Source organism: Fundulus heteroclitus, chromosome 20 (genome assembly GCF_011125445.2).
Source record: "Fundulus heteroclitus isolate FHET01 chromosome 20, MU-UCD_Fhet_4.1, whole genome shotgun sequence".
In the NCBI taxonomy this organism is placed as follows: Eukaryota; Metazoa; Chordata; class Actinopteri; order Cyprinodontiformes; family Fundulidae; genus Fundulus; species Fundulus heteroclitus.
Genome location: NC_046380.1, coordinates 13,708,922 through 13,721,107, shown reverse-complemented (window position 1 = coordinate 13,721,107; position 12,186 = coordinate 13,708,922). Strand labels below are relative to the sequence as shown.

At 38.5% G+C, this 12,186-nt stretch overlaps 1 protein-coding gene across 4 annotated transcripts in view; it reads left to right on the top strand.

Moving 5' to 3' along the window:
• Positions 1–12,186, top strand: part of tox2 (TOX high mobility group box family member 2) — a 155,713-nt gene that overhangs the window by 59,392 nt on the left and 84,135 nt on the right. For 3 of the 4 annotated variants that reach the window (XM_036151215.1, XM_036151213.1, XM_036151212.1), the window contains one exon: positions 7,716–7,775. The exons of the other annotated variant lie outside the window; for it this stretch is intronic. In XM_036151215.1, coding sequence (XP_036007108.1) covers positions 7,716–7,775 — 60 coding nt within the window. The remainder of the gene's footprint in view (positions 1–7,715; positions 7,776–12,186) is intronic. 4 annotated transcript variants of the gene reach the window in all.

Genomic DNA, 12,186 nt, shown 5'->3' with positions numbered 1-12,186 from the left:
AAATTGTAATTAGACGTTTAAGATTAAGGTGAGGAAGGAGGAAGAATTGGAAACTGTAGAAGTTTAAAATTCACAGAATATGTTTTAGATATTGTATAACAGCTCAGGTATTGCAGCTAAACCATGCAGTAGAATGATGCAACACAGCACCACTGCTCTCCAAAATGTACTTTCTGGATGAATATGAGAACATTAGGAACTGCGACTTGTTGCACAGATTCTGTTCTTAATGTTCTCGTGAAACTATTTGATGGACGAAAGGATGTCTCTCTAAAAAAATTTTTAGTTTTATCTTTAGCATTTAAAGTGAGGCTTATATATAAGGGGCTTATTTCAACTATGAAACACTGTGATGGTTATATTATGCTTTACTAGTGGAAGTTTGCCATCATTGAGTATATAATGAATTTTGGATTAAACAAGCAAATTCAGTAGTTCATATTCAAGTATCATAAAAGATGATTTAGTATTGTTGTCTTCTGTTATTTTATTTTAAATATGAACCAACTGATACTTGGGTTAGGAATTTGATAATAAATCACACACTGGAGCACATTTAGAAAACAGTTAAACTGACCCAATTATTCTTGAAAGCATTTCTTATGCTGAGTTTAACTAACTGTCTAAATGAATGGATTAAAGCAAATTAATGAAATGTGTGATTCCTGGTGCAAAGCATATGGGAAGCTCCATCTATCTGATATGATCTAGTCAACTGTTCTTTAACCTCAATGACTGTGTGCACTTCCTGTATCAAACTGACATTGGTTTGGCTTGACGCAAAGATATTTATAGAAGGTCTTCGACTTCATTTTGTTTCGCCTGTTCTCCCCGCACTAAATTTGTCCTTCTGATCTATTTGGGTTTTTTGCCACACCAAACCTGACTCTGGTGTCAATGGTGTCAGCTCCTCAGACCTACCTTTTACCTTTTCTTTTTCAGGCTACAATCTATTTTAAAGTTCCTCACTGTCTTTTGCTCTCCTTCATCTCACTTTTGAACCCCATCTCACCTACGCCCCCATCTCCTTCACTCCCCCCCCCCCCCCAATCCCACCCCACCCTGTCTTTGTTTTCCTTTGCTCAATTGTTTTGCTGTAGATATGACCGCTATGATTAATGACCTCAAACCCTCAGGAAGGCAAACATGGAGAGACACGACATGCTCGCTCTTCTCTTACGAACCTTTTTTTCTTCCAAGAAAAAAGGTTCCTACACATTATGACTTGTGGTGAAATATGCACATGTTAAGAGCCTTGTTAGAAATGTGTACGTAAACACTATTTTTAATGTTTAACCTATCTTAGGATTTTGTTTTTATTATTGTCCTAAATTCTGTTTATATCACATACCTCTTTATCTCTGTGTTCCAGATTATTAAATTACCCCCACAGGTTTGCATTAGAGTTCTGTAATCAGATGTGTGCAGCATTATTTATAGCTAAACCCATTTAGAAATTCAAGAAAAGTACACCTTAGGGCTGTGCACACAGGACAAAGTTGTTTTTAATCATTAGACACAATTGCCCTTTTTGGGTAACATAAAAACCAATTTAGTGAGCTCATCAAATGATTTCTCTTATCGGTTGAATCTTAGCACAATAAAGCTGATATTTACTGTGTTTACCATTTAGCTGATTGTTAACTCAGAACAGCAAAATGACTTGATGCAAAGCTACGACGTTTCAGTTCATGACTAAGAAACATAGTTGAAAATAATCAAACTGATTAAAAAATAGCAAATATCACCTTTGTTTTCATACATTCAAATACAATTGGAACACTGCAAAATCTTTTCTAAATCGAAACATGGAGAAAAAGCTGTTACATTTTTTATCGCTCTACAGAAACAGATGAATAAAAATTGTATTTACTGTATAAACAGAACAATTGAATATTTAGCTTTCCTGTGTAACACTGGACTAATGTCTGGTTGTGTAACCACTGCTTTTGACAAATTCTTCCCATTAGTGTTACATGACGTTGACTAACTTCCAACTTGTGAACAGGTTTTCCAGCCCGGGATGATTGGACCGTGGGGGTTTAGCTGGGCAATCCATAACATTAATTTTGTCGGGCAAGGCACTTAACCTCAAGTTGCCTACCAATCTGCGTACTGGTGGATGAATCTGAGTGCAATTGGGTGAATGTGGATATATATATATATATAGTATCAAGATGCCTAAAAAAGTGCAATATAAATTCAGCCAATTCACCATTCAAAATGATCAATGAACCCTGGTATGCGATAAAAATACGCAGTTCTATAGCATGAGAAACAGTCCCATGCCATGGTGATTGAGCCATCATTCTTCATTGTGTACAATGGTACACAGTCCACATAAAATCCCCAAAAAACTAACATGCATGTCTTTGGACTGGGAAGAAGCCCGAGAGAGCCCGTGCAACAGAGTTTTCCCTTCCACTGTCTCTACATGTATGCTTGATATGAGGGATTCCTGCTAAGGATTGCAAGGGATTGTCATAAACGCTCTTTCATGAGGAGTCAATGCAATCTGATGGGTTTCCTTAGATAGAAAACTTTTTGACCAATCTGACTGTAGGATTTGACTGAATTGACTTTGTGAAGTGCCTTGAGAGCACATGTTGTGAATTTGCAAAAAAAAAACAAGTTGGTGGGTAATAATTAACATTTTATTGAATTGGATGAGGATGCATGAAAACACCATGCAGAAAGAGGCTTAGATTTGGACCAGGGACCTTCTTGCTACAAGGCAACAGTGCCTTGTAACAACTCTTCCATCTTGCAGCCCGCAAGAAATAATGTGTTTACATGTCAAGGTACGATTGATAGATCTTCTCTGTACTGTTTAGCAGATGTACCACTTGATGAAAATGAAATAGCGAAGAAGCCTTTTTCATAACCAAGTGTTATATTTTAGAGCGAAATTTGTTTGAGGCTCACCTGATATACCAAAGGGTATATAAGGTGATTTGACTTTGAGATGCATATAATCAACTTCATATTTTATCTCAATATTCATTGCCATCTACTTTAATCACAAAAAATACTCATCAAGGACCAGTGTCCCTGCCTGATTGGTCATTAGCAGGCTCATCCAGAATTAGTGACAGGCTGAGGACCTGTCAGTCATTTGATTCAGAAAGGGAGTCACATCTAAAACTTACAGGTTCTTATGGACTTGAGTTGCTCGCTTATGCTCAAAACAATACATTGTGACAAATTTGTTAGCAAAAAAAACAAATAAACTGCTGGATTCTGAAGCATTGTTATCTCTTTTGTCTTCATTAAAATAAATATCACAAAATATTGTGACTACAATTGAAGTTATTATTGGCTGTCCTCAGCTAGGATCACCTCCTGCATCCCTTACCCAGCATGTGTAGAGGACATTTAGATTGACCGAACCTTTTATGAACAACATGGAGCCAGGAAATAATCATTTTTACCTTTCCCCTCGATATAAAAGCTGTTTGTTATTCTAACTAGTCTGTCCTCAGTGACTCTCCTTCCATTGTGCTGCAGAAGCGCCACTATAGACCTGCTTGCACTTCGACCCTGTTTAATTGTTTTGTTCTTTGCCTCTTTTGCCAATGGAGATCAGGTTCGCAGCTGGGAAAGTAACCTTTTTTAAGACACCAACACATTTTTCTCATTAGGGCATTATATAAAAATCATTTGCCAAGCGTTATAAAGACAGCCATTTTCATTTCCATAGAAGAATACAAAGATTGGTCCTGCTAGTAACTAATAGTGCTATTAAACAGAAATCATTGCACTCAGGGTAACAGCCCCATCACGGGTTGAATGACAATATTGTGCTTTCAAATGCATCATTTTCAAAGTAATTGCCTTATTTTTATTTTTTTTTACTGGAGTTTGCCTTCTGTTCGGATGGTGTCGTTTTCAAAACAAAATAGAAATGCAAGAAAAATTCATAAATGATCGCATTTTACCTTTGAGAATCTTTAATTTGTGCTTATCGCACAGAGCCAGTGGTATGGAAAGATCTTGCTCTGTTTTCTCTCCCTGCACAGAGCTTGACAGATATCTTCCTGGAGGCACATATCTATTCAGTTATTTTACCCTACAGTCACACCATTCATCTCAGACTCTACAAGCTGTCTTGAGGTGTGTTTTGTTTTCTCATAAAGGGCTGCAACCAAATAGTATCAGCCCGAGAAGCAGGAAAGGTATCTGAGCGTGAGCGTGTGTGTATGTGTGTGCTGAGATGGCTGTGTCTTTCAGGCTGCGGTCTCTGGCTGTGACCCCAGTGTTAATCACTCTACAGCTCGAACAACCACACGCTTAGTCGCCACTGCTGCTGTTACAGCCGTTTTCCTCTCCCTTCTTGGTTTCTCTCATTCAGGATTTTTTGTGCTAACTCTATTATTTGTTTTCTCCTTCCTCGTCCCCCTTTGTACCGGCACTGTCCTTGCTTACTTTAACTCCCGCTTAAACAATAATGCTGCCTTGTTCACCATTAGGAATACGTTTGTTTCTCTCAGATCATTCGCCATCGGATTCCTGAGCTCAGGATCGCTAAGATCTGAAACGGGCAACTGTCTCTGACATTTCTCACCTCCCTGAGTCCGTATGGTGTCTCATAAGCTGTTTAGCTGGTTGGAATGGTTGGCAAAACCAGCAGTTTGCACTTAGCTGTAATCTGTGTTATTGATGGATAAATTGATTAGTTTAATGCATCATAATTAGGTAAACAGACTAAGTAATTCAACAATTTCCACGATTACTGACAAATACATTTACAGTGGCTTATGGAGGTAATCATTAGCTGTCAGTTTACGGTTATAAACAAGTGTATTTTAATAAATGTTATGTGTAAGACCAATACAATGTAGTGCATAATTTTTCTGTGGAGAAATTTCTCAGATTTTAAAAAATAATTTATGAAAGTTATGGTGTGAATTTGCTCTTAGTCCCCCTGAGTCAATACTAAGTGGAACCATCACATTTTTAACTTGGCCCGTCTAACGCATGAATATGCTTTTATCTAAACCATTGCCTTGTAGCTCTGGATGTATGTTTTGGATTATAAGAATGCTGAACCCCCAATCAATTCTCATGTCATGGACAGCCTTTAAACTTTATTTTTTAACCGATTGTTTTTCCATAATTTCTGACAAACTCCACAGAAAATCTTCCTCACAGCATGATGCTGTCACCACCTGTCTGACATAATTCGGGTTGTTAGTGGACCAGAATGCAGACAGGAACTTGGGAGCTGCATGATGAAGTTGCAAGTAATTTATTTCAAATAAAACAGCAAATGTATAGCCTGGGCAAGTGAAAACAAGGACCAGGAAGTGAACAACAAGTAAACCAGAACATGGCAGCAAAACAGAGGACCTGGCATTGGGTGTGAGTGAGCTGGCTGAATAAATAGGAGTAGCAGAGGGAAAGGCAAATCATGGTGAACAAGCAGGCAGGAAAATAAGTATCTAACTGGAACAAGAATAACTAACAAAATGATAAAGAGCGGAACATAAAATAAGGATAGGAAAGAACCGAATCAGACTAACAAACGATACTAAAAAAATGTGAAAACACAAACAGAACTGCACGATCCCCAGGAACCTAAAAATAGGTAAAGACCTGGGGATCATGGCACTGTTGTGTTTCAGTTTAAGGAGGACCCAGGCTCAGAGCATGTTTGAGGCAAAGAAGAAGGTTAATAAATAAAGAGAAAAACAAACAAACAAAAAAATCCCACACAAGGAGATCAGGCAGGAAACACAGGAACTGGACCAGGCACGGAATAGTTAAAAAAAAAATGGAGACGAGGCACCGGACCAACAGGGAACATGAAAGCAGAACAACGAAGTAACAGAAAGCATAAATTCAATAGGAAAAAAAAACAGTGAGGAACCGAGAGAATCATCAAGAATATATACTTAGGCAGGGTGGAGAAATGACAGTGGCAAACGGACTATGGCAAACAGAAGTGCTAATCAGGAGAAATGAGGAACAACTGGGACCGAATGAAGGGCAGGGCACAAAATGAAATGGTAAACAGAGCAGGACACAAAGAAACACAGGGAAGTATCTAACAGAAACAATACAAAATGTACAAAAGCACAAAGGATGAACTAAGAACATAATTCACTAAAGTATCAACCAGAATGATAGGTGTTTGACTTTTTGAGTCTCTGTTTTTCTAGTTGCTAAGAATATTAAAAGAATAACAAAAGAATGCCTGATCTAGGAAACATAATAACAAAGAAATAGTCAAAATTCAAACACCTGGAGATCATGACATCACCATGTTTTACAGAAGGAATGGTGTGGTGCGGTTTTGCAGGCAGGCCAAAAAGTTCAGTTTTCTTCTTATCTTCTTAACACATGTTGGCTGTTTCCCCTACATGACTTGTGGCAAAATTAAAACAGGACAAATACACTTCTGTCAACGACAGTTTACCTTTTGTCACTTTTCTAAAAGGGCCACATTTGTGGATTGGTCAACTAATAAAGTAGTTGCCCTGTCAACAGATCCTCCCACCAAAGCCGCTGCTCCTCCAGAGCTACTATGGGCTGCTATCAGCTGCTTCTCCTTTTAATGCTTTCCTTGCCGGGCCAGTCAGGTTAAGTGAACAGGCATGTCTTGTTTGTTTTGTAGTTGTTCCATCCTCTCCTCATGAAGGGGGATGGATTAAACATTGCTCTGTGAGATGTTAAAAGCTTAGGATATGTTTTTATAACTTAACCTTGCTTTGATCTGTGTTTTCATTTAGGAGTGTCAGACTAAAGGAGTAAATACGTATGCATACACTCTTCTGATTTTTTGTGTGGAAAAATATCAGTACACAAAATATATGACAAACAGGGGAAAAAATGACAGTTGTGCCTGAGAATATTTTACTGACAGACTGCGTTTCTTAGAATTTAATACATTTGCAGCGCTACATTTTAGATGAAGCATTTTAGCCGAAGAATGGTCTTCCCGGCTGCTCAGAAATTATTTAGAATAGTTGTCTTACAGGAAAAGTAGCTTCCCAGAAATTCTGGAAGACTGCATGGCATCACAGATCATCGGTATCTGGGTCAACGTGCCGGCTGACCTTCCTGTCAAATGCTATTTGCATACTTTACATAAGTGTTGCCCATAAGTCAGTTCATGAGCATGTCACTGGGGTGGTGCATATCAGCGAGCAAACATGCTAGCAATGACAATGCAAACATGATGCTAGAGGTGAATAAAATACAGTGTTTACCATGCTGACCGTTTTAATTTAGCATGTTAACATACGTACGTCTGCTGGATGCTAATACAGCAGCAACAGAAACACACTTCATGAAATTCCAGGATTTAACATGGACCTGCCCTCTAACAATGAATGACTGACCACATTTCTGACTCACCGACTCGCCATCCTACCGGAGCGAACGTTGAGCTTTCAGTGTTGTGATTATCACTCCGTTGCCCCTTTGTTACCTCGTGACACCCCAGGAATCGCAGCGGTTAGGTGCGCAAGCTCCAGCACAAACACACGCTCAAGCTGTGGGCAAAAGGAGGCGAAGAGTGTGAGTTACACAAGCGTTGGCAGGGCCTAATTATACACGTCTCTAATGAACTGTAATTACTGACATCCACCAGAGCATCAAGGTCTATAAGCCGAGGACTTGCAGTCATTAGGCTGTGGTGTTACACTGTTTTAGTATCTCCAGTGACTGACTGAAATTTATGCTCACTGAAAAAATGTTTCTTTCTCTTTCAGTTTGATGGTGAAAACATGTACATGAACGAAAACAACCACGAGTTCCTCCCGCCAAACCATGTAAGTTTAAATGCCTTCGCTCCTGCCTTCTGGAGTTAACCTAGTCATTTAGCTGATGGGTTTTCACAAATGTCCTGTTTTTGGATCATCTCGTGTTTAAACTGGAAGCCATCAGTAAGATGAAGTCTGCAAATTACAGAAAAAAAAGACTTGTTTTGGGGGGGGGGGAAAGTAACACGGTGTCAAATGAAAGATGCTTTACCTCACACCCCCAATGGGCACGCAGGTGGGAATAGCATTTCCTTCATGGCTCTCACGTTTTAAGCGTGGCATCAGTGCCCTTGAAACATGCAACTTTGTCTCATGTTATGTTGAAAGGAAGCAGGAAGCTGCCAAAATTTACTGTTGTTTGAACTATATCCAAACATCAGATTTTAAGGGGTACAAAATATTATGAAATGTACATGTTTATTGCTTCATGTCACTATGTAACTCCGCAAAATTGTCTAAATCATGCACAGAAGTTGCCGGGACTTCTCCCTGAGAATGAGCCACACTCTGCTATTATAAAATGTAAATTCTCTTCTTTTTTTTCCCCCAGCTTTGCAATTATCCGCGCACCATTTTTTACTTTGCTTCGCAAGCCAGCATGGAAATTGTTCTGGCCTCATTGCAGAAGATTTAGTGAGTTGGAATGGAGGGGGAGTGCAACAGGACGTGGCGACATTTCCAGAAATACTGTAGCACAGCTGGTCATGAACAGCTGGGAGACCATATGGTTGTGTTTGGACAGGAGGATTTGTGGAGTTTGGGAATAAGCCCATCTGACAAACACGGGGAAGCAGGGAATTTGTCCCTGTCAATTGCAATTATTAGAAGCCAACCTGTAGACCACAGTGGTTGTATTTCGGCTGTGCATCTTCTGTTTTTCTGAGTGGCGTTCTTTTTTTTTTTCTTCTTCTTTTTTTTTGTTGTTAAAGCATGGCTCACATCCCAGAGCGTGATACGACAATGTTAATCCTGCCTGATCTCATAACTGTAAATTTACTAGCGTGCCTTTAACAACACGTGTCTGTTACAAATGATTTTTAGTGGGTACTGGCCACTTTCCAAGTAGATGAAGGGCTGTTTTATAAAATATTAAAAAAGTCACCTTTTACCACCCATTTCATTCCATTATACCCTGATTTCCTGATTAAAAGTAGCGTTTTTTTGTGCAGTAATATGTATCAGCGAGGAACAGAGGAAGATCTGGCATAACAGGCAGAACAGTTGGGAAAATGGAAATGTTAGAGTTTAAAGAAGCAAGGGAGAAAAATGAAACAGCTGGAGAGGCTGTGATGGGATGAGAGACGATTTTGTTTTGCTCCGTGTTATACTTTGTTTACTCAAGATCTTCTCATATTTGACATGTGCCTTGCTCTATTCTCTGCTTCACCAAGTTTAGCCTCTCCTTCCCTCTGACAGCTCAAATCAGGGAGGCCTTAAGGGTGGACGCACAAACTGACAACGAAACCCAGAAAAATACTAAGCAAACACTGAACTCCTCCTCCTCCTCCTTTGCCAAAAATGATTTTACTGGAGAGATTTTAAATTAGGTACAACCATTTGGTTTTGTTGTACAGACAATTGCAAAAAAATAACAATTTAACTATAATGTTATGCTAGTTTTAGAATGGTGGTCAGCGTTTCGGTTTGTCTTTAAACCAGAATGTGCCACATCAGGTCTGTAATGCTGTGCCTTCCAACATATTTCCATGACATTCTTGTAAAAAAAAAAGTTTTTATGCTGCAATGCTTTTTGTCAAATATAAGTGCCATAAAAATAAAAAGCTGATGACACTGAGCCACAGCAGGAAAGGGGAACAGACACAGGGGAATATTATATGGAAATGGTGATGAAAGCACCATCTAAATGTTCAAAGCGCGTGCATAATAATAAATGTAACAGGATGACAATGATCGCACAGGATACTCCTCTCTATTGTGCATGTGAGATAATTATAGCTGCTCTAATAAAGTATGGACTACAAAACAGAAAACGTCACAAATATTTATTAGGTAAACTAGGATATGAAGGATTTATAGTTTACAATATTCATAAACTAATGGGCTGTGTAGTGTTTCCTTCCCAACTGCCCAAAAGCCAAAAGTTTTTCGCTTAAAGGTGCATAGCCACGTTATTTGACATTTTTATACGTCGGTAGCTCACTCTGGTCGCATACAAAGTTTTTATGAAAGATTACCACGTCCTGCTGGCATATTAGTTGTTATTTTGGTGTTTTGTGCTTTGTTTTTGCTCAATTTGTTAGTAAATAAAGCCTTTTGTGTTTTATTTATGATTTTAACGGAAGTACATGCTGCACACGCGGAGCAGGGGTTAAAACAAGGAAGCGGCTAACGGCTATTAGCATCTCCAAGCGAAATAATGTAGAAGGGTCCAAGAGCCAGTGAAAAAAAGCACAAAAAATACAATTCAATGAGGGAAAAGACTGGAATGTTGCTGGGAATACAGTATGAACGTTGGTGTTCACTGAAGCGGACGCTAAACCTGCCGATTGCTTAGATGTGACCGCAGAGTTGACTGACGTGACTAGATGTTCTGATATGAGGCTCTTAAAGTTTTTGTAGCTTGGTTTATTTAATTAATAACGGTTGGTCTTCGATCACGCTGAGCTGCCGCATGTATTTATATTTGTTAATCACATCCGAGAGCAAATTATCTTTCAGCTCAAAAAGGACTATCAAAACACTATCAAGGTGGACGCTTGTTGTTTATAACCTTATTTTGTCATGATCAAATGGTTTTTGGTCTTTTTTAATAAGCATATTACGTGGCTATATACCTTTAAAGTCAAGGTCACCATAGTTCTTAGTTGCAAAGTTTGCAGCTGGCCGGCCCTCTCTGCATTAGCATTAACCAGATGCCACGAGTTTTAAAGACAATTATGTCACTTTAATAAACAAACATAAGCCCTTGTACATCATTTTTTCACTGGATTTTTCCAATGTTTTTAGCCAACACATTGCAATTTAGAATACCTTCATATCTGATTTGCATGCAGGGCAAAGCAGCTATTTTACTGATTATTGTATGCATCTCTTAATATAAATCTTTGAGGTTGACTGAAGCATATATTTAGGCAGGATATGTTTTTTGTGCTTTGGTTTTGCTAAGTCAAAAACATTAAAGTTAGAAGTATGAATCAGTTTTTGCTCATATTTTTAGCTGGTTTTGTGATAAAATGGTCCTTTGGTGTAAGAGACAAAGAGACAAATGCTGCAGGGCTGATTTTTATTTTTAAGTTGATTTTTTTTTTTCAACAAATCCACACAGTTGCCACATTATTCTCAATATATTCCTTCTTGAATGAAAACAAATCATACTGCCTAAAGCTGACTTTTCTCTGCTCACTGCTTTATTATCTCGCTTTACTTTTTTATCGTTTTTCTTTTTTTTTCACCATCATTTCTGATTCCTTCTTTTTGGCTCATTCTCCTTCTGTATCTCATTTCATTTCTTTCTCTTACAGCCCGTTCCATTTAAATGTATTTGGGTCAGTGGTTCTGCTCTGAAACTTTATGAAAGTGCTTTGCCGTCTCTAGCTTCTGTTTCCACATGTAATTGCTCTCTTTAATCTCACCTGTTATAAAAAACCTCATATACATAAAGTATGTTCATATAGGTCATAAACTTGGTGCAGTTGGGTGAATATGTCAAAGAAACCACATGAAATAGTGCTTAGATGGGTATGATCTGGTGATGAGTAACAAAGAAACGGGGTCAGTGCTATTGTCATATCAATGTTCCCATGAGCATCATTTTTTGACTCTGTAGTTCTCTGTATTGTTCCTCTTCCGTCCCCCCCTTTGCCTTATTAGAGTGACAAAGTGTTACTGATTCAATGACAAGGCCAGGAACCCTGTTCTTGCCATCAACAAGCTCTTTGTCTGCCCCTGTGGCCACTGAATAACCAGCCGAAGCAACATTGCTGAAGCGAGTAACCAGTGATTTCATCCGACCTGATGAAATTGAAACAACAGTAGAGGGAGCAACATTGCACAAATTTCTTCAGTTTTTGCTTTTTTTTTTTTTTGGAGAAACTGAAATACTTCATGTTATCGCGCAAATTTTAATATCTTACAAAGATAATCTGAGTAAATAAAGCTTATTTTGTTTTCGTTGTGCACACTGTACAATCAAGAAGAAACTTAAATAGAATCTGTGCGTCAACAACAGAATAGGCTAAACTATCTCAAATGGTAACGTACCATGCCACAATATAAAGGAATACGCAAAAGGCAATTGTATTGAAATCTATCAGTCTGAAAAAAAGGTTACAAAGCCACTTCTAATGCTTTCAGACTGAGCTGAACCATAGTGAAAGCGATTATCCACAAATGGAAAAAAAAAAAAAAACAAGGAGCAGTGGTGAAAAGCAGCAGGTGTCGGTGCCACTCAAGAGTTGAC